This window comes from Varroa destructor, unplaced genomic scaffold, assembly GCF_002443255.2.
Source record: "Varroa destructor unplaced genomic scaffold, Vdes_3.0 BEIS01000005.1, whole genome shotgun sequence".
Taxonomy (NCBI): domain Eukaryota; kingdom Metazoa; phylum Arthropoda; class Arachnida; order Mesostigmata; family Varroidae; genus Varroa; species Varroa destructor.
In genome coordinates this window covers 33,748,310-33,775,846 of record NW_019211458.1, presented here as the reverse complement: position 1 = coordinate 33,775,846, position 27,537 = coordinate 33,748,310, and the positions used below count along the sequence as shown (strand labels likewise).

Genomic DNA, 27,537 nt, shown 5'->3' with positions numbered 1-27,537 from the left:
ATTTTTGTTTTCGAGTAAAAAGTGACGTTTGAAGAGTAAAGGTATAATATAATGTTCTATTAATATACGTCGACGAAGTTAATAAAAATGCAATATATATGCCTATACCTAAGATTGACATTTTTCTTAGATCTCCTGGATCTAATTGCTTTGTTTATATAACAATGGGATGGAAATCCGTTTTAAAAATTACTAGTTGCTATGTGAGCAAATTTCCAAGACATGTTATTTAGAAAACTGAGATGAAAAATGTAAACTTAATTTTAATATTAAAAAAAAAACTCCCTGATTCATTCTCATTCATGTTAAGAAACATAGCAAATATCTATTGTCAAAAAAGATTAATGAAATGGAAAAATCTACTTTTATGACGTCATAGAAACAGAATTAATATGACAATGATTGTTTTCATTATGTTATTATTATTAACGTAGGAAATTATATAAAGTTGAACATAAAATCCTGAAGCCTTGGTGGCTTCCTAGGAAGAGAATAGGTATATCAACCGAAACCTATAAAATCGTCATGATATGTTCATTAGCAATGTAATACGTAACTGTTTGTTATAAACAAAGCATAGCAAAAAAAACGTTAAGCCTTAGTGATGTCCCGGAGTAACGTTGATTTTAATTTCAAATCATATCTTACTTAATCACCTTCATCTGTGCTAAAATTTCACGTATACAGATCAACAAGATAATATCTTACTGTCGAAGAGCATATATATAGCCATTGAAAATGCCGCGTCATACGTACTATACGAGACTTGTTAAGTCTATAAATTTGATTTGAGAGATTTGCTAGATATAAAAAGATTATATCAGGGAGCAACAAACATCTACCCAAATTTTTCCGGGATGTCGAACCTGTACATATATAGTATAGCTCGTAAATTCTGGACTCTTGCGGAATCAATGCGAAATCGATGCATGATAAAGCGAGTGATCACTTGTTTGTTTAGTTGGTTCATTCGTCTCCACTCGTTATTTCCGATCGTACCCAAAGAAAACAGATCTTCGTCAATTTCAGCAAAATTTCATCCTGAAGGCTCCCGTTGCTGGGAGCTCAAGACAACGACATTGTTCCTTAGACAGCAGTGACGGGTCGTACGTGAGGCGATTTCGGGTTACTATATGTAATCCCAGTGTTTTTTTTTTGGAGGAAAGTTTCGACGTAATTAAGTTTTTTGGGGTTGCCACTAAAAATCTTCCCTGCTATAATTGAAGCTGCTTAAAGATTGCGAGCGACTGCAAGAGACTAACAATGAAGCGATTTAATCCCGTATGCGATCAGCGCTGTCCTATTGCATATTTCAGTAGCGTTCGTATTGAGACCTCGGCCATTTGTGCAGAAAAGCAACCCCCTAGTGCAGCAACCGGTTTGAATAGACAAGGTTACTTGGTAGACTGCTAGATATCAGTAGCCGCTGTTCTGTCTCCTCTTTTCAACTTTATTGCCTTGGTTACGGTCTGATGTACGGTCAGCCCCAAATCTGTGACTAAAGGCAGATAAGAGTGGAATCGGTTTTGCTCATTTGTCACTAAGCATGAAAAACGACTCGACCAACTTTCTCGGCCCTCATATTTGATCAAGAAGGTCCTTTAGATAGATGGAGAATAAAAACTGGTTTACGTTATGCCCCTGAACCAAAAGGGAAAATCAGTTATTCCGTCGTTGATGGCTGCTCGGCTCATCTGTAGAATCGCTGCAAGCAAGTTGAGCGAATTCATAGGGAGACCGATCTGGACCAATATAGCCCGGTCCCTGGGCGCAAATTTGAAGGCTTCTTTCAAGTCAAAAAACACTGTATATAGCCGAGTGCATAGCGTGGCCTGTTTTCCCCTGATCTGGCACGCCGTTTCTGTAAGGCGTTCTCTCCGAAGCTTATGTTGCTCTATTGGGATGGCGTATACTGGTTGCTAAGTCTTTTAGTTAGCTAGGAAACCGGAAGGAGCTTAAAACAAACGCTTTTCTTCACCATTGTCGCCATGATGAAAGCACTGTCAATCTTAATTTAATATAGTGAGTGATAAATAGTTCATATAAAAGATGTTAATTCTTCAGCTTCGGTAACTTTCCAGTAATAGAATCAATAGGTTAGCTAACTATATCAATGACGAGATTTATTAAAAGCCAGCTGAAGGCCGGTTTGATTCTCGGAAGTTGGCCGACGGCCGACCTTATTCGAGTGCGCTCCAGAAACAAAGTTAGTCAACCAAAACTTGACAAATTTCGTACTGGCATTGCAGAAGTCTACCAAAAACCAACATATTACGAGAGTGACATATCTACAATTGTCCGAGCTTTCTGGCAAACATATTGAAACAGGTTGGTAAAAAAAATTGCAGAAGGGTAATTGCAAGTAAATAACTGTTGATATATCTTATAGTTCAGATTACGTTGGGTGTAATATCAGTGAAGCGCAACAAAAGAGACAAAACAGGCACAGGACAGAGCCTCCGGATCCGTCTAGTATTCTCTGATTTTCTGCCTCGATTACATTTTGTTTATCTCTAAAGTAAGCACACCTCAACAAAATACTATACGGAACGCATAAAATTTTAGATCAGAAGCAGTGAGTTCAGTATGACAGGCAGGATCGCATAACATACGAACGTGTACTATTTATAATCAGCTGCACGATTCAATTAAATATCAGTGACGTCAAAAACACGCTGCTTGGACTCTTCAATAAATTTTGCTTAGTCAGCGCCTTATTTTGCAGTTCACTGTTCGATCCCTGTGTTGTACATCCAGTATGAAAAGCGTGCCATTTAGATATAAGCCCAACTTACTTTCTGTTCTGATCGACCGGGTTCCACAACAAGTTTCAGATCATCGATGTACAGTTTCGTCTTTGCGCGATTCCAATAACTAAATCGAATAATATCTCGTGGAGTCTATAAATACAATTACAAGAAACTACTCATCAATAGAATATTATAAACCTAAAATGGAAAACAGCTCATTTAGCCTCGTGTAAGGGTATCTGTTATGGTGAAGGTTTAGAAATAGGGCTAGTACTTTCAGGAAATCAATATCCATTGACGGAGCACTCGCAGAGAAAGCTAATAAGTATGCAAAATAAACATTTTTAGGTTTAGCAAGTTATCGTTATATTACTTAGTCGTGTCGATTCTACGTGGTGTCGTAGTGATATTCTATTTGCCGTAATGCATCATTTTGGGAAAAGTTTAATTTGTCGAATATCTATATATATATATATATCAGCTTTATCAGTTTGACATGTTCTTGATACACCTACTGCATTTGCCAATTGACAGTAGAGCCTTCTATTTTCGCCATGTATATAGGGTTTATAGTTTGGCATTCCAACATGAAGCTATATCTGCTGGTTGCGCAGAAGTGTCGCGCTCGTGAAACGTCAAAGGGCCGTATAAAAGATGAATCCTCTGTGCATACGAATAGCGCACAAGACCACCCTGTATAATAATATCGTATGGAAGTTAGCACTCGATTACGAGGTTGTACTTGCAGGATATGGAACAAACTTCATATTGGTACGCTAAAAAATTAGTTTTATTAACGGATTCTGGTTTGTCGATAAATTGGGTCATCATCTGGTCTTAGATTTAGATTTCATTTACATCAGAGACGGCATCGATACGTACTGCGCTAACCGGAACAGTTGTATTTCCTATATTATGTGTATATTAAAGTTATCCGCAAAATCGTGTCTGTGAAGGATTGAGAGATGTTGAGGCGATATATTGTTTCTCATAATGATCGAGCTCCACTGTTAGCGGAAGGATCTTCTACCGTGTTAAATCATTTACAGAGGTTTACAGTGCATTGAAGCTTCTTTGCACTATGCTATTTTCGAGGATTTCAGATTATATATTACGTAAACTTCAGCTATAGCCAAAACTATAACAACGTGTCAATAGTTTAGCGTAGCCCCTGTAGCAATGCGGTAGATTTCCACGAAGTCAAAAACATAACACCTAAATCGGCCCGCTGGCAACAAAGCAAGTTTTTTTTGTCTTTTTCTTCAGTGTTACATTGGGTTGTATTCTGATTGACCCTAATATATATTCATTTTTTTAAAGATAACCCAGTTCTGATGCATGGGACGGGTAACAATGTTAAAAAAAGAAAATGATATATCTATTAATGTTGGCTAGAGCAAGTTTCTCCCACAAATCACAATGCTGCATGCTCTTTATCTCTCTAAACTTTTTACGGACACAATCATATAATTCGATACTTGGTTTTTCTTTACCTCTCTAAATTTGGAGATTCGTTTAAATTCAAATGCTTAGCGCTGGGGCTGTTGCTTAAATATAGTAACTCGCCCGAGTGCACTTTATGTTGGCAACCATATGGATCGCTGCAGGGCTTATCCACTGAAAAATGTTATAATTTCTAATAAAAGGATTTTAGCGAAGCTCATCGTAGATTTTTTAACCGAGACGAATGAGCGTATTAAGGATCAATCGTGAGTGTGCGAACGTTTCAATTTTTATATAAACAAAGGTACAGAAAAGCTAACTAGTTTTATGGATAGCTTAACTCGAACCATCGAGAGTTTTATGATGAAATGTCTTGCAACGCTGCTTTCGTGGTTTGGGAAAGTGGTAGAAAATGTATGTTTACGAAGTGAGCTTTGAGTGCATGTTATATGGTCTTAGGAATGTGGCGTAGGAGATGGGGCTTAATAGAGAGGAGCTTAAATTAGTTCTCTGACACTGTGACTGCGTAGTGCTGCCGCTTTCCGTGGCAACGTCCCTGGTGAGAGCAGCGGGCCTTCTATACCCTGGTAGCTGCCACCAACTCAATGACGGACTTAATCAGACAGAAAAGGCTATCACATCGTAGCTTGTTTGTTTGTCCTTTTACTCAGAAGTCAAAGACAGAAGAAAACCTGCATAGCAAGAAGGGCTGGTCTTTTTTTGGCCGTGCCCATAGGGAAAGAGCAGGGGGAGACCTCCCTTTCGCTTCTTGACGTCATCGATATCTCCGGGTTCCCCTTTCCACCGTATGCCTATGTGTTTTAGCATCCTTCTAGCGTCCTAGAAATTCTACGTCTGGTAGCAACGCCAACGGGGAAAGTAGCACTTGTCTGTTTCTATGCAGACAGGGCGATTGCCGTCAAATATTCACAACTGCGCGCAACTGTACTTTCGTCCTCCCTTTTTAGTTGGAACTTCTGATAAGATTAAATCTACCTCACTTATGTGCGTAGAACCTTGACGTGTCTCTACGCACATAAGTGAGGCGAGGCGTCGACATAACTGAGAGTCCAATATGTGTGCATCCCCATGTGCAATGCGCAACCGTAACAGACTACTCAGCTCGGTTGCATTGTGATAGAGCTTAGACCGATTTCTACTAAGTGTGAATGGCTTCGTACCGTATGAGTCACCACATAAAATTGAGGCCTTCACTTGAAATATGTAAGAGTTTCTTTTTGAAACTACGTCCAATAAGCGACAAAAATCGCGGGTACATCGTTGCCTAATACATTCTCAATGCCAAAAGTTATCTAGAAATACTTTCAAACGTATGAACGTAAATACTTGCACAATAAGTTCTTTATTGAATTAAATAATACGCAAGAAACTAACAAGGAACAGAATCATCGATAACAGGCCATATTAAATCCCTCCAAAAGCGTTTCTTTACCAGACTGTTCGACGCGGGTGTATATTTTTAATAGCTAAATATTTCCAGTTCAAAAGTCGGTACTGCCATATTGTTCACGACTTATCTTTTCCGCCACGAAATATGGTATTTCGTTTCTTCTTCTCTCGTATCTCTCGGAAGTTATAGGGACCTCGTCGTGTATGGTGAAGTTCGTTATCATAAAGAAACGAGTCAGCCCCGCATCATCAGACCACAACTGACGATGCATAATCGGTAATTAGTCTGATAAACTAATAGGCGACCCTTCCGTAAATAAACAACCCGTTTCTTGCACAGATCCTGAGTATACAAAGCACTGAAAAACTCACATACGTCCCTTTTGCATCCTAAAAAAATTTGGCGAGAAATTATTTTGTTAAGTTCATTTTGCAGCTCGATTTCATCTAGCAGATCAGTCCAATCTAGCTCTTGATATCCCCCTGACAATGACTTTTTATCCGTTCCACCTCAACAGTGATTTTCGTCTCTTTCTACTATGTATCGGTTCCTCTGAGGTCAAACGTTTAGCATGGAACACAATCTGACATTGGAACTTCGTAAACATTATCTTGGGCTTTTCTCGACGCCACTTGCCGATTCTGTAACAACACTCGGAATCGCCTTCTGTCAATCAATTGAATATATTTCGCCGTCGGTGATAATATTCCGATAGAATAAAATAGCCAGGTTTCTATTATTGTATTTGCTAGCTCAACAAAGCTAATAACAGGCAGTCCATTATTACATTCATATATTTCTTCATATTATACATATATTTCTAAAAGTCGCCTTCGTGAGAAACGAAATATTCAATCATGAAGCGTCATAAAAATGAATCTCACATTTCAAGATGACGCCATTTAATAAAATTTCGTGATTATTTTGCATCGTTACATTTGAGGTATACTTGTGCTCTTTGGCATCTAGGACCGTTTACCCCCCGCCATCGTCACTCAGGCCTTGAACAGGCGAGTTGTAGTGAACGATAGAAGATCAGAAAAGTTCAGTAGTTTACGAACATAGATTCCATCTTGGAACTACAATGGCAGAGACAGCTCGCCATTTAAATCTTGTACTTTACTACAAGCAACAGTATGAGCCGTTGGTCCGAAAAGTTCTGCGAAGAAAATTTTAAACTCAAAAATAAATTTCATTGAAGACCACCCTGTGAAGGTGTATAATATGGCGTTGAAAGTTACGGTAAAAGCCGACCCATCCCAAAGTGCACCAGTGTTAGCACTAAGGTTTGGTGTATGTAAAGATCGGGTTCCAATTTGATTTGGGAATAGAATAAAAAGAAAGTTACGAATATATGCTGCATGATTTGAATGGGGATTAGAAATAGTGATACTAGCTTTTTCTTGCTCCTAAGTTATAGTAGCGACCCAGTCTTCTGGCAAAATATTAGTTTTTTATGACAATCGCACACAATCATAATTACCAAAATAAATGTACAGCTACAAAAGCTTATGGTGTCTAACCGCGTAAATTATAAAGGCGAAATGAAGAAATTACAGTTGGAAGCTCTCTGACATCCACCGTACTCATAAGACATTGTTCCCACAGGTTATCTTTTGTTTTCAGAATCGCGACAACTTCTCAATAGGAAAATTATTTAACATGATGCTGAAATTTTTATTCGAGACTTCATAAATTCTCGCACTTTCAGAACAACGACACAAAAGAATACCACAGATAGTAATGATGCATACTTCGATTGAAAATAAATGAACTAATCCTGTGAAAAAAAATTGAATAATTACAAATCATTACGTCACGTTTGATTACTAGTGTCCTAGTATTTAGTCAACAAAAAGACTGGCATGGCCTGATTGCGTTTTCAGGCTTTAGGCTTTAGCTTTGCACATGATCCTTTCGTGTTCATTTTGATCATATTTTTCAGTGTTTAAAATGTCAGGATTGCTAAACATCCTAGCAAGTCCGAATGGGTAGGCCTCTAGCAGTTCAGTTAATAAGAAGTAAGCTTGTATTTTGTTTTGACAACTTTAGAAAGTCAACAGAAGCCTTATCTAAATTTGGCGCTATTTCTAACGATTTAATAACACTAATTTGCCTATTTACATTATTTTGTGACTAAGGATATTATCTTCTATCGGGTAAGTTTGCTGCGGCCTGCTGTATTATCGTTCTATGCTTGACTACATAGTAAACAACACATTAAATACGCCAAAAGTATTTTTCGATCGCTTGAGTAATATTAAAATGTACAAATGCTTACTTGCCATCTATACGTTCATGCCTTCTGTGAAGCCGTTGTCAACTATGTAGCAGGAATAATTCCCGCCGCAAGTAACTAACGCTTCACTGAAGCTCTAATAATATTTCTTAATCACAAACAGCTTTGATATGTGTACAAGTGAAACACATTCAAATGACCTAATTGTTTTAGGCTGGGTCCGTTTTCGTCTTGGGTATTTTGCTAAAGAAGCAATGAAAAGGTAGCGCTAGCCTGTGTGTTTGCCCATTTGTCTGTATTTTGCCTTTCTTCCGCCTCTATTGTGCCTAGTGAGTCACTTTTGTGCGTTGTATGGTGGTAATAATAAGCCGGCAACAAAAGATCACTTGTCATTAGTGATTTAGTACAGGGATACGGATGGCAGATTCCATGGAACGTGACTGTATAGGGCTTCTGTGATGCAGAGGGACGTGCAGATCAGCTATGTGATTCCGGCGTCAGAGTCCGCCACTGGACTCGACGTGTACCGCGTGTTTGTTTCATAGGTACAAAGCGACCAGGTCTCGTCTGTTCCCTCACACATCCTTTGTTTAAATAAGTGAAATTGAGCAAACTAATAAAACGACAACGTAAAATCAACTCTTTCAAAGCGATATTTCTGAATGGAATGAACTTATAGAGAACTAGAAAATCCTAGGCGGCAGGACTGCAGACACAGGGACATGACAGTTTCACCGCCCCGTTTATAAATATGGCTAAAGTGAAATTGCATCAGTGTAATGAAAGATCGAGAGGGTTATGCCAACGTTCTTTCAGCAGCCGGACCTTAGTACCAACGGATCCAAAACTAAGCCAAATATCAGAAACAAGACCATAATATGTATCATACATATGGTACATGTGATGTCGTAAACTTAATAAAACGATATTCGATCACTTTTTTTTCTAGCTGCATTCTGTTATTCACGCCAAGTTTAAGCAGACACGGAGCGTCACGAGTTAGCGCTAATTATATATATACAACCTTATGCCACACCATCGCATCCCATGCCCTGTTATCTTGCATTTGTTATCGCCGACTGGGATATTGATTGTTAAGTATCTTTCTTTGCACTGGGATACGCTTGGACATATGTTCCGCTGTTTTGAGCCATAAACTTTAATGGTACTAGAATATAAATTCCCCGCTTCAAATATGGTAAGCAATAGCATTCAAAATTTGAAACAAAAGTAGCCCAGGGTTTTCTTGTTTACATGAGGACAATCTCTAGCGCTGGTGAAATAAACGAGAAGGGAGTAAAATTATTTGGTGAATTTAATAGTAATGTATGATACCAGTTGCACCAAAATAGGCATACGTAGAGGTACTAGGTACTGCGCTGAACGACGAGCGTCATCAATCGTCATATCGCTAATTTTTCCTACTACAACTTTCAAGGACATATAGCTTGTGTAGTATTAGGCATAATTTCAATGCAAACGTTCTACTTGATCAAACTTACTATTATATAGTAATTGCAGGTACAATAAAATACGAATTTATATCTAAATCACTTCTTTGTTTGCCAGCCAAAAATAAAACTGAATAGAAGTTTCTGACGTCGCCTACATGAATGTTATGCTAAGTTATGCTTTTCGAGTCTATTATCGGCATTATTTTCTTACTTTTCCCTTTGCTTTAATCAAAGCAACCGGCAGGATCACGCCTAGGACTACTCCCACATATTGTCCTAGCTATGCACTAGCATCGCGGTCCGCAAACCTCTCCACCACTGCACATGACTGCTCGAGTCGACCAGCTGGGATCCGTCGACTCCACCGAATTTATAGCCTCGAGTTACAGCCTTTCCGCCACTCGAGAGGCTGCTCATGGTATAGGAGAGTTAAGGTATGACCGGAAAGGTTTACATAGCGCAAAAACAGAAAAAGCAGGAGTGGAAAGTGTTCATCGAAAAGAGAGGAGAAAGTGGTGCAGCAGGCAATAAACCGTTGTGTTAACACCAGACAGGGCATTCAACATAGCAGGTCTTTCAGCCAATTCCACTATTTTTCTTTGACACCTGGCACATCTAGGACATTCATACCCTACAGAGAGTGCAACATATTCGAATCGAATATATAGACACGTATGGCTTTGTCGTCGTCGTTATATATGCACGAAAGGTGAAAGTTATGAGCACAGACAAGGAACAGGGCAAGCAATAAAATTGTTGAGGCAGGAGCAATATGATTTCACCTTATAATTTTTTTTACCTCCTTTATATATTTCTTCCTTTATGGGTTTCAAACTATTAAAGCTATGCGTCTGAAACACTCAAACCGAAATACGCACCTGTATTATACATTCAAAAATGCAGATATTTATCAAGTTAAAGAGTTTAAGTCGTCGCTGCTCCTAGGTATGAAGCACATCTCTCTCACTGACACTGAATCATGCTTGTTTTGTCATTCATTTGAATGGCCTGTATTCCCGAAGGACGAAAGTACAGCGTTTAAAATAAGCCTATGGGGCAACAAACTCGTGCGTCGACATGCAATGCCATCTAGGCAGACTACTCTAACAGTCTTGAAGGAAACGGCAAAAGATGATACCCGATTTAAAATCAAAAGGGTCTGTTTAGGATAACAGCATAAACATGTTATTTATTTGAATTTCATACAATAATAAATATTTCTTGGAGAGGCTAAATGTTAAATGCAATTATATATACATATATATATATATACTATTTACTCTACGGGTATCACAAAAAGTGTGACAGCGGTACATACTAGATACGCAAAAAAAAACATTACAATATGTTAGCACTCATCGGATGACAGAGTCGGCATGTATTTGCTTTGTTACTAGTATAAAAAACGTGTATAGTGAGGAGACATTGCAACCAACGCAGGATCGGGACTTTTGATTTTCCCTTAATGTTTCGCGGCAGCGCCGTATTTAATGCATCCTCTTCTGAGATAAATGCTTTGACCGTTGGTGCTTCTTGTTCGGAGGTATACGTCTAGCTGGACGTGGCCTGGTAGCGAATAATATAGATGTTGAGAGGCTTAGGCTACGCACGCCTCTACGGATACTAGAATAGAGGAGACGTCGTTATGGTCCAAATCAATACTGTTCGAAGCAAGAAAAAATACTATTTCAAAGATTCGTCACCACATCACGTAGCACACGATAGTTCTATGTATATTATCTTTTCATATTTCCTAAAATACAGAAATTATAAATGCACAGGCCCGTAGCTAGGTAATCGACAAACACAGTCACAGATTGTGCTCTTAAGAGAACGCAACTCGTACTGTTCTGTTAAAGCATTGTATGTTAATTTTGTATTATATCGTGCAAATAAAATATATTCGTTCTTCACAAATTATCGACATCTTATAAAAGCTTGCACTGTGTTGTCCTGTAGTACTCTAAATTTGAGCTTTCTAAAATCCAGAGCACCATACACTCTCGTCAAGCTTTTTGCACTTGTACAATATGCAAAATCCTACTTTTATTGAGATTGTCAAGACGTTTTTACCTGTCTAGCTTGTCTAGTCTACGATCTATAACTCTGTGTCTGTCTGTTCGTTTACTCGTCTGACCTAAATTGACCCCTTCAAGTAATCGAATCGAGCCGATTTTTTTAGGTCGCTAGGGTTTTACTTTGGGAAGAACGTAATGTGGAGGCTAAATTTCTCTGGAGGATAAAGTTTGTAGCTTAAATTTGAGCAAATTGCTTGTTTTTGCTATCTTCTCGGCAACCATTGAAAAACTATGACAAGCTTATACTAGAAACTTGTTTGCCTTTCAAGCTTTACAAAGTGGATGTTGAACTGTATTAAGGGGGTGATTTTCGATTTCTCGCATGTTTATAGTTTAGCGGTAAATATCTTATATTTGTTGTTATTATTATGGCTCATAATTAATGACATATGAACATATCAGTTCGGTTTCTTTAATTGTATTAATACTTTCTGCCGGATGGAGCATTTGTTGAAATGGAAAGAGTAAATGTAATACGAATCAAATATTGTTATATTGTAGTTTGTATTTGGCTGGACATAGCGCAAGTCAAATTAGGTGACGTCTGTCCGGTAATGGGGTACCTTTTCAGAATCGCCTTTTCGCTCTTTTGATCAGAACCTGTTATTCATTTCTGCGGATAAGTTGCAGATGTTAGCGCGAGTTACATCCTAGAGAGAGTCTTTTCTTTGGCAAACAAACTGGCAGTCAAATATTCACGTGGGCAATTATGTACGGGGAGTATATTTTGCAAGCAGTTCCATGGCTGAATTCGAATGCTATACATGTTCTTAGAGCCGGATTTCAGTTTGCGAATCGAAAATGTCGTCTAAAAGATGAAAGCTTAATATAGCGATTTATATTGAAGGTATAGTTTCTACTATAAACTGAGTAAAAGGAAGATAAATTCATATCTAAGCTTGACGTTTGGACGTGGAAAAAGGCCAAAATTCCAATCGGTAGTTTTTGTTTCCCAAGTAAGAATGAGATGAAAATAACCTCCAACATACTTTTGAGCGATTCTTTGAATGAATTTCTAATAAATATTTATTCAAATGTTAGGCTAAATGTAACACGAATCAAGTCCACTCAATCCATTAGCAATGGGTTAAATTAATCAACGCGAGATTGACGTAATGCAAAGCTCGCGGGTTCGTCTCCTGAACTTTTTAAACTTAAATATTCCGAGTTTTACGTCCAGTATCATCGTCAGGCATTCCATCAGACGGCCGGCTCTCAGCGCGAAACGAAGTCTATCTATGCCCGGGTTCGGACCTAGGCCACAACGTGTCCCTAAGATTAGTAGGCAAATACGTTACGCACTAAGCTATCACGGCGACAGATCGTCTAAACCCAGGTAGACTTGTCTTTTTTGAAAGGAGTCACTGTTGACTGTCAGAATTAGCCAGTGTAAAGTTAGTCGTTATCACAAACTCGGACCACGCGTCAAAATTATCGAGACATGTTCATTGACGCAAGTTCGCTCAGAGTTTCAGGTGTGAATATAATGAAAGTCGTATTTACTAGGAAACGTACGATTCGCATGTAGCAATACAATTAAACGAGAATTCTTTAACTCCGTATTCCAAAAATGCTTACCGGTGTGGGTTTGTGCTGCTGGACAACCGGTTTAGTGACTGGCGGATGGGGCTGTTGTCCAGAAAGAACAGTGCGACCACCCTGAGTTGGGGAGGTGTTTATCGAGGGGGGACTTTTGCTTCCCGTTGGCGACGGGGATGTCTTCAGAATAGGGCCCGAACCTAAAAGCATCAAAGTCACAATCGGATTTAGGTCTTGCAGTTCTACGCACATACAAACGTTTCTCATTAATTCATCTATTTGAATATGACCCCTTTAAAATGAATGAACAGCTACTTCCTTTGATTACTAAAACTTTTATTTGCCATCAGAGTTCACTATTATGTTCCTTGGTTCTATGAGATAATGAATGATATACCTCAATCGCAGTTTGCTCTATACTTCACAATCAATTTCTCTAACGTAGTTTGCTAAGTTCCTGAAATGATTTTTAAAATAAAAATGTATCTCGCCGAATGCTCTGTCTCAGTCTATCATGCTAGCGCTTGACTTTCACCAGTACCTAAGAAAAATAACACTAACCTACGTTGTTTGAAATCAAATTAACTAGCGATATATTAAAAGATGCTGAATTTTAATTTAAGTACAGTTAGGCCTAGTTGGCTAATGAGCACATTGACATAGTAGTTATTAGCATATGGCTATCGCTGGTTCAAATAATAGTTATGGCAAGCGGTTACCATGCCGTTTTACGGAGTCTTAGAGAAGCCCCGGATGGGCTCAGCAGGACCCGACCTGACTAGATCTTCCAGTGGGAGCAAATTTTTGATAGTACACACCGAGAAGGTAATTTCGACAACGTGTTCGCAATTAATTAATTTTGAACATCGATATAACCTATTTGTTGATTGAAATAGAGGCAACTTAGTATCGTTGTATGTGTCCTAAACAGTTACAGGTACTAATGGAAAACAAACGCCGTCGTGATGTTTCTTTTGTTATATAAGAAACGGTTGTATATTCAATCATTCGGTTTAAGACTCGTCACGAGAAACACTGCAAGAATATAGGCACTTTAGTTACATAAAACGTAGGCAACTAATCCTACCTAGGCTGTTGACTAAGAAAGGAATTATTCGAAATCCCGTCATACAAGTCTCATAAAGCGTGTGACGCTTATATGCCTTTTAAACTAACAAAATACAATCAACTTAATAATGCTAGTTTGAAACGCTTCTTATTCTATGCATGGTTATATTTTGCGCTGCCACGCACAGCACCGCTTAGCGAAAATTAAACCGGAAGAGCAACGTCCAATAGGAAAGTACGCTTCCTTAAACCATAACTTACCAAATAGATAAGTGGCCCGTATAGAAGCTTTTTTTAACCTCATTGTAGCATCGATAATACTTGCTTATTGAATTACCCCTTAAAAGGATATTTTCCTATATTTTGCCACGCAGATATATAGACTTAAACCAAATGTCCAAAGGAATTGTGGCGACATCCACCGCATTTATGTGAGCCTATTGCGGTGTTGCATCTCAACGTAGAATATTGACAATGATAGCAATTGTCCAATCACGTCCAGCTTCTAAGGGTATATCAGCCATATTCTTCGGATACATATTCGAGTTTAATCATTGACGCTTATCAACTGCAGAGTTTAATCAATAGTTCTGATATTTTGTAAATTCTGAGATTCGATAACACTTCAATAACAATAAAGTAATCTCAGCGGGTGTTTATAAGAGCTTAACACAATTTAAGGAGGATAATAGCAGACCTGTGGGTCACTAGTGTATTTTTCCTTGCCATCTCGTATGCCTTGTGGAAACCTCGATATTAGCTGTAAATAATACTTTTTTAGATAGTTATTTTTTTCTAGGATAGAGTCGTTTTTGCTGAGATAGCGTATAATTCAAGGTCTTGAGGAGTAATTTTTCTCACAGTCCTCCAACCTATCGACACGAAAAAAGTACTCTATTTTGCTGTGGTGTTTTTAATTGAAACGTTTCTTCTGGTGGTCAGAGGAAACGAGTGGTTATGACATTAATCACGCTCGCCTTAGGGCGAACCTAACAAATACTTGAACATTGTTGGCTTTCATTAGAGTTGTGCTTTGCTTTTTTAGCTTGATTGAATGGAGATAGCTGAATTGAAATGGAGTTAGTTATTCACCTCCTCCAGTAGGGCTGCGTACAGCCGGCGTCTTTCTGAACATAAGCCCGCCAGGTCCTGTAAGTTTGCCATCTTTATAGCCGGGACCCTTCTTCAACGAGTGTTGCAGATGGTAAGATCCTGGTGATTGTAGTGCCGTTTTAGCTTTCTTCCGATAGCAGACATAAGTAGCAGCTGCGACAACGACCGCAAACAGAGCCGTACCGACACAGGCGCCCACGATTAGTGGACCCGCCCCTAAAAATATCAAGCGCAGATAAAACAGAATTAGTGAGTCAGTAACTTTATCGTATACCATATCTGTATCATAAGCTCAGGTAGGATAAGGATGTTTGGTGCCGTATTGTGTTGTTTCATTATGTTTGCGTGTCTCGTAATCTTCTAACTATCAGATATATACAGATAAGCAACTATTATTACAAGCATGTATTTTCAACGTTGTCGTCAAAAGAGGTACACATAATTGACAACTGATTAAGTTAAGCAGTAGGAACGTTGAAGATTCCGTATAATCCGTAACCCTAGAGCTCGCTCTAGCTAGAAATTCGAGTAGATATGACACGTTTTGTAAATTTGAAGTAAACGTACGATTTAACGAGGCCTGGCAGCACCTATGTAAGAGGTAAACAGTTAACGACAGAGCATTAAATAGGCTTATAAGAGCATAATGTAACCTATGCTGACCCGATTACGTCACACGCCTGGTTCTGTAGTACGGGTTGTGTAGTTGTCACGCTTGGGCAAATGCGTTATATGCGCGCAACGATAAAATTATTGTTGAAATCTTTCAGTTGTTGAACTTACGGCTTGATATTTTTCTATAATATCTTTATGTACAAATGTCAATGTTTACAACACTATATAGTTTACGCTTATAACGTACACTTACGCGAATGTAAAAACCTTGCAACTGACACATTAAATAGCAGATAGTGGTGGTTATTGGTATTAATATATTATTGTTTCACATTCGAAAATTTTCAAGCCCTTATTAATTCAAGAACTCGGACAAAAAAATCTATTCTTGATTTTCATGTCTAGCCCGTTAATTCAAACCTAGGTACACAGAGACCTTCAGTATGCGATGTGATTTATTTGTTCTAATGATCAATCAAGTCTGAGAGGCAAAAGAATAAATAAACGCGCCATTTCAAGGTAAACCGCGGCAGTCGGCCTCTATAGTGTTGCTGGAGAAAACTATAGCATTATATGATGCTTACATTCAAATAATATACGAATACGTAACACACGCACAAAGATGGAATCTAATCAGGCGATGGGTGTATCAATAAGATTAAACGCTGAAGCTACGCGGGCAAACACGTGACAAATGCAGAATGAGCCTCTAACGACCTCTAACGTAACACCCTCACAACGGGTTTTTCCTGAACAAAAGTATTACCTAAACAAAGAGTAACTTTAGCCGCGAGTCTGTGGATTGATCAGTCAATCAAATGACTTTTACTTCCCGTTAGCCGTACTGATGCATGATGATTTTTTCAGTGCGCGACATTTGCTTAGGCCGGATGGCCATCACTGACTAGTCAGTCATTGCGCTATTTTTCTTCCTCTATGTTTGATTCGTCCTCAAGCGACCCAGCGCGATACTACGCTAACAGGGCGCCAAATACCGCGCGAGTGGTCACTAGTAAACAGCGACATTGGTATTGGCAGCGCTTGTTGCTGTTTTGATTAGCTTCCATCTGCGCGCCACTAACCGAGCTGTTCGTCGCCTGCCCAAGGGATGATTCACTGGACATTCGCAAACCAAGCTGAATCCCCGGGTGCGTGAATCTTTCCCCAGACAACAAAAGGCAGGGGACCAGATCAAGCAATTATTAGGAATCGCACGTAGATATAGCGCAACTCGATTATCATCGACATACACAATGTAAAAGATGAATAACTTTACATTTTATTTACATATAATCTACGTATAGTGTTACAAATCAATCTGCATGAAGTGTATAACATTTTTTCTACCACAGATATTCAAAATGATTACCGTTTAATATGCCGTATAAATATACCGCTGACAACAGCGCGTTATTAACACGTTAGGAAAAACTTTAACAAGTCTTTCATTTGGTGTTATGGCCCATTCCTGGTTAATTACGGCGTTCACATCATGCACTGTTATCGGGTCTTTAGCGTGTATTTCATTTTTAAGGTATCCTTCAAAGGAAAAACCCATTGGCGTCAGGCCTAAAGAAAAAACACGGTATCATCATCATCATGTCCATCCCATCTGCTTTGAGTGTTCCTATTAAGATGTGCTCTTAAATCACAACAATATAATAAAGATGCTTAATTTTATTAGAAATAAGATTCGCTCCTTCCATTGAAATCGTTCCAAATTTGTGACAGAAAAGATTCGTTTTGCAGTAAATTCAAGTAATTCCTTTGTCTGAAATGCCGCAATGTACTGTAACTTTCAATAAATTTAAATATAGAATGTAGATCTACGAATAGGTATCCTGACTGTAGCTTCATCGCTTCAAAGAACCCTACCCGAAAATTGTGCATTCTGCTCGCATTTTTTCAAGTATTGCTTGTGAAATAGACCATACCGTTACTGAATAGCAACTTTTTTCACCGCAAGTGCACTTTGACACTTTAACAGGCTTACAGATTTTTTAAATGTTTCGTTATAGTCCTTTTCCTTGGCTGATGAAGCTTGTTAATCTTCCGAGACGTTGTCTGTGCGTATCCTCAATGGCTCCATCCGTTTCAAACTCATCTTTTATCCGATTACTTGCAAGTTACGTAGATAGATCTGTCTGAAACCGTTTGCAATAACATCATTGTGTTTCTGCTCTATGCTCATGCTTGCAATGGTATTTTAAAATAAAGTTTCTTCGTTCGAATTTAAATTTTCGTCTACTCATTATTTCAAATTAGTAATATTTTTATAAGAAAAAAAATAGCTAGAAAGTTTTGTCCCTTTAAACAGTGCATACATTTTTTACACGTCCTGTATAAATCTATTTAGTACGGACTCGATCTATAATATATAAAGGTGGTTAGCTGGATAGCAAATGACACCGAAGATGATGCTGTCGCCTTCCGCTAGCCATTGGTAACAGACACTGTAAAGTACTGCGTGATAACGCTCACAGAAGTAAGTGACGAACCCCGTGCCTAGAGGGTCTCACGCCGATGTTTATGCAGAACAGAAACCGACGGACACTGGTAAAAAGAGTCATTGAAATTCTAGAAGGCTCACCCCAAGTTAGGTCTCACGCAACCATATCTTGAAGACTATCTGTTACCTAATGCCAATAAGCGGTACTCAAGTAACCAAATAATTGGAGAAGCAGACAATAAAAACGAATGTCGTAAACGAAGACAGAGAAGGTCTTATAGTAAAAGTGTGCTTCTTTGAATAATAACCATAGATATATTATACTACAGTAGACGTTACTAACATGTAGATGATGTTTATGAAGGTTCTCTGACGCAGTAAATTATAGACGTTTATATAAGTTGTAATTCGCCAATAAGTACCTATTTAGACGCTTTGAGGCGAATCTAACTTAATTACCTGCATCCAGAACGGTCACAGTCATCGTTTTGCTATCGTTGATTAACGCGGCCCAAGTTTTCGTTATTAAATCGTTATTGTCATCAGCCATCAGGCTGAGATGATACGTTACTTGCACATGGATTCCACTCAAAAATGACCAACGTGCTAGCGTCAACGGGAGGATCTGTAGAGATGACTGTGCAAGGCAAATTGACTGAACTCGCCTGATTTGACTAAGAAAAAAACAGACCATGGTCAAGAAGCCCAGTAGGACAATTTAAAGCCAGCCATTCTGGAATCGGCACTTCCAGAGGCAATAGATTCGTACTGATATAAGTAATACCGCTTTTAGTAGCTCTCATTGTAGGGTGACCATTAAGTTTACAGCAGACAACACTTGCTCATAAGCTTCACGTGTACCTCACGTTCACGTTCTCGTCTTCGAAAGATTGCAAGTTACGATATGTGTATATGGAGGTAATGTTGATTTTGTATTTAATAAGTATGGTGTAACAGCATTCTTCATTGTGATATATACGGATACGAATAGACGGACGTACTTTTTATTGTACTTGCACTTCATTTATTTGCATATTTGTTTGTTTAGCATAGTATAAAGCACAGGCCAAAGGGAAAAGGGCAAACAAATGAACCTTTCTGGCGGTCAATACTGACAATATTAAAAGGCCACGCCAAATGTAAGCGGGGCATTTTCGATAATGTAGTGCCACTTCGAATCTTGATAGTGCACATCGAAAAGTTTGCCGTCAATCAGTAAAAACTGTCGGCAAAAATCGACAAATGCTGACGATTCAACACGACCTTAGGTTTAAGGTACAAGATGAAATATTCACCGTGACATACGACAGCCAGTTAGCTCGTATCAAATTGTTGGTAAGTACAAGAAGCGGCTAATGTTTGCACTGCAATGCTGAAACAGGGCTCAAAACTTTTAAAATAAAGTTATATGGTTAAGTTATTAGCATGGTTACTTAATCTGACAAATTATTGCCCGAGTAAAACATGAATAATTTACTGGTAACTGTACAGTTAAGTATTCAGCCTTCGTTCTGATATATTGTGCGCCGGTATACCATGTGCTTTGAAATAATACTAGGACTGAGTCAGTATATAGGTGTTTTCAATAGACCACCGTCGAATCGACTCATGTCTATGCGTTGTTCTATGCAAAAACAACTAATCGTAGGAAATAGGTAAAACAGGCGTTCGAAATGTGCATTTATTACAAACAAAATTTGTGCTACTGTCTTACAAGTACACGCGTTTATGTTATGAATGCGTATATATATGTGCCTGAATGATGAGATAAGCTGATGTTTGGAGATATTTTTTATTTTGAACTCGGGTAAATAAGTCTTCTGTATGTTCGTGGGGATGATAATTATACTTACTATACAGCCAACTTTTCTAATTATAGCTTGCATAGATGTTAATGAATTTCATTGCTGCACGAAATTTAGTTTAATTGTTATCCTGATTTCCGCTCCGCGTATTTTGTACCCGAACTACCGTCAGAACGTACTCCTTTGAAAGGCTTTTGCCATGTCGAGATTACCTATAGCACTGCAAAGGACGCTCATATTTAATTCGATAAACCTCTTTTTTTTCCATATGCTGATTGCGGCACAGCTTTTATGGTACTAAGCGAGCTCAATGGGACAACTTGCTTAGAGAATTGACTGGCCTATAAAATTTCATACACAGGTTGTGTGAGCAACTTATTGCCCTGATAGATCGCTTAGTTGCTAATTTCACAAATGCCCGAGAAAAACTTCCGTGATTTTAGGCAGGACCAAAACGTTCATGTCTAACCAACGTCTAAACGTTGATAGATGAGAAAAGCTAGGATGTAGCTAACACAATACGTGGTAAACGTTGCCTGTAAGTACTGAGAAAAAAATACTGAGATGGACGGCTTCAGCGAATAATGAGTTCATTACCATACTCAGTAAACACAGAAGAGTTTCTGGCGACGTAGTGCTGCAGGACCTTCACTAGTAAGCCACGGCCAGTGCTTTTTGAAATGCACGACTCTTCGCTAGGTAAATTAGAACGTACGTGACCAGATACATATTTGAAGAAAAAAGAAAAACATGAGCCCTTAGTTTCTAGCTATTCATAATCCGTTCATCAAACCTGCGCACGTTTCGTTATTTCGCGTCGCGGGACCAATATCTGTTATCATAAAATAACTTCTTCCGTAATGAACCAAAGCCTGTTTATTAGGAATTATATTCAAACGAACCCCATTCTTCCCATGTTGAAACGCTCACATCGAACTTCATTATTAATGAACTAAACTAAATTTGTTATATACACCTGCTCTCGATTGTTCAGAGAACGCTTCTAAGATGTGCGTATCCTGGCTTTGTATGGGAACTAGTCATGGTAGGATGGCATGTTGTTGGCACTCGAATTGGCTTGAAGTAAAAGGCAATGGAAATATTCGACAATGCCAATTTTGTTTTTAATTACGTTATGCAAATTGACGGTCCTGTTTTCCTGAACGGTGCAATATATGCGAGTGTCGCGAAAAATAAATACACCTTAGTAAACGAACGCCTTATTCATGCCCTCGCTGATATCGCTGAAACATAACTTTAGGCTGACTAATCACAACAAGAAGTTCCTATACAATAGTAAATTAGCCGTACCATGATGAAGGAAAGTCACAATCAATCTATTTCGGTTACAACTTTTTTTCTGCATTGAATATAAATATCGGAATTAGATAGTATTAGGCTACATTTATATGTGTAAGGCACGAATGTACATCTTGAAAATAATATTTTTTGGAATAGTTACACTCTAACCTGCGAACTATGTAGAAATAAAGGCTGTCTTCGTTTCTGCGTAGCGTTCACTTTAGCGATGGCTGGCATTGACGACTTGGGTTAGTCCAGGGCTTAGTATTCGGGTTCCCAAATGTGGGCCCTTCATCCATATTGCCTTACCTATAGACATCGCGATAAGTTGTTTACGTTGCAAACGGTTCCTCTTCATTGTGTTACTTTATTTAAAAATGCGATAGCAAGCGTTATATAGTTGTTAATCTATAGGTTAGCAATAATGTTTTCAGACAAAAACAATGAGGCCGTAGAAGTTTTGACAAACGTACTTAGGTGATAACGGCTGATTAGTAGGAGATTAACCGTAAAATAGAGTTAAGTTCAGCGAACTGTTTAGAACCACGACACTATCTATCGACAACACGATATAGACTAACCTATATGGCGCTTGTTTTAATGTAGAATTATTTTGTGCATCTATGAAAAGTTATTCTAAAACAAAGGCAAACGCTTAAATCGAAACCTTATCGTCCGGATCCGAGCGGATCACCATCGTCGTCAATACAGCATGTATAATTTCATGGGAAACTACATCGTGGTTACTTTTTTTTATTTTTAGCAAAAATCAATTAGGTAAATTTAGGCTTTACGCATCGTGCAGCTTCTCTAAATATCGAGTGCCGTAGAAGTTAGCATGACCTTTTACACATATCACATAGGTGATTTTATACTCTCGAACCCAATCATGTGAATACAGCATTACCTAGGTAGACCCTTCGGCTTCGTTTCGAGTGTAACGTGCTAGCAGGCTTCCAACAGTGGGGAAAGGTGCTCCAACAGGAGCGAAGTGCTTATGTAAAACAGTCGCAAACGCAGTTCGACCTTGAATGCGACCCAGGTATAGTTAGGCCCAACTGATACCGTCTATTCTGCCTAATCAAACATACAACAGGTTAGAAACTTTTATCTAGTTAAAATCGTATCCTGTGGATCTTCCTTAATCATGAACAATCTCTAAGAATTAGACAAAAGGATCTCAGGAATTGCTTCAGGAAGAACTTGACGATCATAACATGAGTTATCTTTTAACCAGGAATCATATGCTCCCTTCGTGTTTAGTGCGTAAGAAGTATTGCGATTCGTGCGAGGATGTTCCTAGCAGAGGGACGTTCCATCATTAGATGAAGCAGCAAATTGAAGTTCTTTCGCCACCTGGACAACGTAATTGGCGTTTCATTGAGTCTATAAAAGCGCGATTCAGAACCTTGACTTGCTTTGTCGGCCATATTATTATTCAGGCATTCTTTCGAATATATCATTTAGCATCGGTTTCCTATTGACCATTTCTAGTAACTGAACGTTTTGTGTTTTTCCGACATCTCTTGTTGAGTTTATTTTCGCAGTACTGCGTATGTAAGAATAATTGGCTAAGAGATATTACACTATAAAAAGGCCTAGGTATTCTTCATAAATTTATAGGGCTACGTTTATGTGGCTACTAAGTGGTGTCACCTAGTTGAGCGCTTAAACCTAATTTTCCATATCTGCTTTACTTTTTTTTTTTAATAGTTCCACTTTTTTGCTGTTGTTCCGCACTCCTAGTTAAAGTGTGCCGTCTAGTTCCAGTAATTCGAGTTGCTACGAATTGTGATGGAGGATGTTTTCTATTAGGCAATAAGCGATCCGAAATGCGGGTATTTTATTACATATGTACCGTGTTTACATCTAAGGCAGCTAATCCAGGTACATATAACATAACTTACTCATTTTATTTAGACGGGATAATTATCGAACAAATATGGTCTAGCGTTACATATCGTCTTAAAGATCAGTTGGGTGTATCGAGTCGAACTTGAGTTACAGATGGCTTAAGTGAGTCTTTCGTCTAAATAGACGGTAATGACGCAGAACGCTCCTATTATTACCAGCTCTGTCCTCCTCGTTTATTTTAGCATTATAATTTCATACTTCAAGCTGCTGAGCTCATGGATATAATAGGAAGATTGGCACTAAACGCCTAGGAAGGACTTGTTCAAATTAAACTGAGCTGGAGGCATAGTCTAGTACTGTTGAATATAATGACTTGCACTGACGAATTCTTCAAGTAAAAGAAACCAGAGTAAATGAAAATTATTCGGCACATTAAGAGGACTCGCACTAATCGCCAGCTGCGGCCTGCTTTAATGTAGATTTACTGTCTAAAGTTTTAAGTTCCATCGAAAATACTTACCTCTGCATAAGCACAGATGCCAACAGTTTTCCTTATCGGCATAAGGAGTTTCAGATATTATAACAGTATCAAGTAGCATAGCGAAACTTCTACATCAACTATCCCCAGCCCATATAAGTTTTGGGAATATTAATTGTCCTACATGCTTTATTGTATCCGAACTAGCATTAAGTATCACATATAGGTAAAAAGCCAAAATAGACGATATAGCTTTCTGCGTGGTTCTACAGGGTAGCACACTGGGGGAAAAAACCTAGTGTTTCCATTAGATATTACCAGTATCGCACTTTCTGCTTTTGGACGAAGGCAGGGCTTGTAGAGGAACCAAGATATTTGCATCTAGAACATTAGATATGTTTAGGCTATCATGCTTTGCGAAACGAAAAAACAATAGGGTACACGAATTATAGAAAATACCTCTGAGTGAAGGGTGTGTATAATATAAGACGTCAGTTCTATGATCTTATTGGAGACCACATAATTGACTCCTTCCAGATGTCGATCTCACTCTAGGAGACAATGTGAGCTCACCACTTACCAACGAATTGCCATCATTTTGCCATCTACCCAGTAGTGGCATATGGACGTTCAAGCAAGCGGGCGTAAAGCTGTGTCTTCAGGATTCTATCAATGTACTAACTTATATTACTAAAGCACTCGACATAAAATTCGATAAGTACATGGGAGAGCAGTTTGCAACAAGCTGCTTTTTTTTTTTTTTTTTTTACTTATCTCTCTATTGACTATCTAGATAATAAATTTACCCAATTTCAAGTGATAATCGAAATTGCATTAAATATTGGCTACCTGCTATGGCTGATAAGACTATTCGCTTGATGGGTCCAAGAGGGTGCTGACTTCCGGAAAATAAACCAATTGTTTGACTATTCCTTTCTTCCTCTAACGGGCTTCAGCCATAGACTGCACCAGTCTGAGCGTGACCGAGTGATCGAAACGGCAAGAAAACGATGAGAGAACGAGAAACATGAAGTAAAAGCCACTTTCTAGTTGTCAGACATTACCATTTATTCGATTAAGTTATAAAGTACTACACTGAAAGAGCTTCAGGAAGGGGAAAATAAAGTTTGGAAATGACACGTAAGTCTTCAGTGATCACCAGCAAAAAGCTGTGTCACCTGCATCTCAAACCTGCCGCACTACGAAGTGCGGGGCCCGAAATAAGATTAGCTGGTCTTGTACCCTCTTACTACTACGAAAGTCTTACTTCAGTCAGGCTTCAGATCGTGCCTAAAGGAATTATTGTAGATATTCCTGCAAGCCGTCGAAAAGCCGAGAAGACAGACGCACATTTTATACGGGCAAGTACAGATTCTTTCTAACGTTGGGACATCCAAAAGTCACGTTTCAGCTGCGTGCAGAAATACACAAGTACGCCGATAGGCTTGAGGGTCGAATGTAAAGGCAAGCTAGTGTTCCTTTCCTGATACCCAAGAACCGTTACAGCAGCTTCTTGGCCGCACTTTTGAAATACCAAAGCCTTGCCCCTATATCTATAGGTTTCTCAGACGCGAGCAGATATAGAGGGATTCAAATAAGGCAAAAAGAAGCATAGCAGTAACCAGCAATAGGTGGGGCAGCTGCGTAACGAGTAGAAGGTGAACTGGCAATGCGTGAATAGAAAAACATCTAAATAGCTCTAACGTGACGGATAGCAACATAACGTTCGAATACGGCTGAGGTTGTCCTTAAATGACCTTGAATCGTGTGACCTGCACTAACTCGATTAGATAATGTGTTGCTGCAATGTATTATTCGAAGGTCCTAGCCAGGACAGCACAGCGTTCAGTTAGCTAAAATGCTGTTGAGCGCATCAAAGTGAGACTCCGTTGTATTATAACTAACACAATAGAACCTGCGCGAGCTCGATTACACTGTCTGGTACTATATTATCGTAAAATATCTTAGTATTGTAAAAATACTTGACGAGGTATGTTTACTATAGTAAATTTTCTAGTAAGGGTTTTATTATAGGCGAAAATCTACCTAAACACTACAGCAGTGAGTGAACAAAATTTTCATTCTATCTATTTCGTTAACGTCGTTATAGCTTATTGAGCTAGATAATATACCTTTATTTAAAATGATCTTTGAAATAAAAATAGAAAATTGTTTGATTGAATAAGCAATACGAATACATAGTTATGTTTATAGCTAGTGAAATGACAGAAATAAACAGACGAATCATTCTCCATTGTCGATTTCTTTTACCCAAAAAAAAAGATTTTCTCAAAACAGAGAAAAATCATATAATGTTATAGTATCGCCCAAAAACATCGAAACAAGATTCACCTCTAAACAGAGTTTAGCTAACGATAACAAATTAAGTTACGCTGCGACGCTGTTTAGTGTTGTAGTAGCTATATATTCAAACACTATAGACAATTTCAAGTGAAAAGGGCAAAAAATAAACTTGAGACTTTTAGAATTTAGGGTAAAAATACAAGCGGAGACTTAGAACTTCATTCGGAAGGGCCACGATGTAACAAAGGAGAGTTTAACTTAGCGGTGTTTGCTACAAGGAAGATGAAACTGGCAAAAGAAACTCGTACTGTATCAAACTTCGTGAAGGAACAATGGTTCAACTGAATTATGCCCAGGAACGACTGTCGATCCTGAGCTTTAGAAAACTCTACAACTCAGGTTCAGTCTCAAGTACGTAACATTAGATACGAAAAATGAGAGTTGTGAAATTATTTTTCAATTAATGTTTCACCAAACTAGATGCTCGTCATTGCGCCTCGCTATACTATAACTATATTATAGTAATGTCTCTCTAAGTAGCATGAATCTCCATATACGCTTACGAGCAAGATATGGAGCTACCAACCATGCGTATCGTTATACATGTCTACATATGGGAATGCCAATTAGAGCGTACTTATAATACTAGTATTAGGTTCCTCCAACAATTCGAAAGGACAAGCAGCTTTTGCTTGCAAGGCAGTGCTTAATTTGATTATAGGGTTACGCACCAATGTACAGTATTTAAGTAGCGCGCTTCCATTCTTATATCATTGCTATTCAAGTGCCGCTTGGTAACGAAAGCCGCTATTGGAACATCGATTATTCCCGTTGGACGCTTGTTATTCGCTGTCCGAAGGCTTCTATGGCCAAAGCCCACTCTTGAAAAATCTACTTGATTGGAAATAAATATACGGTTGCATTGAAGCAGACGAAGTTTTGGCTTGAGCATCGCCTTGTTGATGAGCGGCGCCTTCTAAGCTCAAACGCCCTAAGGTCATCTGAAGAAATCATTTAGGATAATGCTATATCGGATAGACGGGCCTTTAGCGATTCGGTAAGGCCATTTCGGCACGTTACTAGATAGCCTATTATATCTAATTAGATTATTTATTGATTTGAAACCAGAAAAGTTCCGTTGGTAATCCACTACGTAGTTATAGAAATCAGATTAAATTAAATTTAGTGTCATGAAAAATGATTAAACAACAGAGGTGGTTGTCGACAAAGACGTTGAGCAACACTAATTAGATCCGTCGAGAATAGCGAAGTTCTTTCTCCAGGCATTCAGTTTAGCCGTTAAACATTTGTATTCTTTTCTGCCTTTGGCTCATCGGCCAGAGGTTGATACATTAAGCTGGTAGGTGGGTCGCCGGCTACGTTTACGAGACCACTGTCTTTCTTACCTCCAAACAAACCAGTACCTCTCAAAAGTCCACGTCTTTCAAACCGTCGCGCCTACTATACTTCAGTCGTAGAAAAGTCAAAAGGGATTGTTTCACGGGGTTTGGTAGTTGAAGTTCAACAACACTTTCTTATTGTCCTTTAGGCGCATAGAGTTGTTCTTTGTGACACGGCCTACCTTTATTGTAAACCTTGCGGAAATTTCGTCCATTCTGCGGATGTAGAATCTTC

General features: G+C 38.6%; 1 protein-coding gene across 7 annotated transcripts in view; it reads right to left on the bottom strand.

Annotated features, from left to right (window-relative positions):
• Syt4 (Synaptotagmin 4) overlaps positions 1–27,537 on the bottom strand; it is an 82,253-nt gene that overhangs the window by 35,948 nt on the left and 18,768 nt on the right. For 3 of the 7 annotated variants that reach the window (XR_002673592.2, XM_086989286.1, XM_022807045.2), the window contains 2 exons: positions 15,075–15,311; positions 12,954–13,114 (listed from right to left, as the gene is read on the bottom strand). Coding sequence is in view for 6 of the 7 variants with exons in the window: in XM_022807045.2 (XP_022662780.1) it covers positions 12,954–13,114; positions 15,075–15,311 (398 nt within the window). In the remaining variant the exon portion in view is untranslated. Of the gene's footprint in view, positions 1–12,953; positions 13,115–15,074; positions 15,312–15,662; positions 15,686–16,476; positions 16,692–17,703; positions 17,721–27,537 lie in introns of those variants that run through there. The other 4 variants (XM_086989284.1, XM_086989288.1, XM_086989285.1 and 1 more) reach the window with 4 other exon arrangements.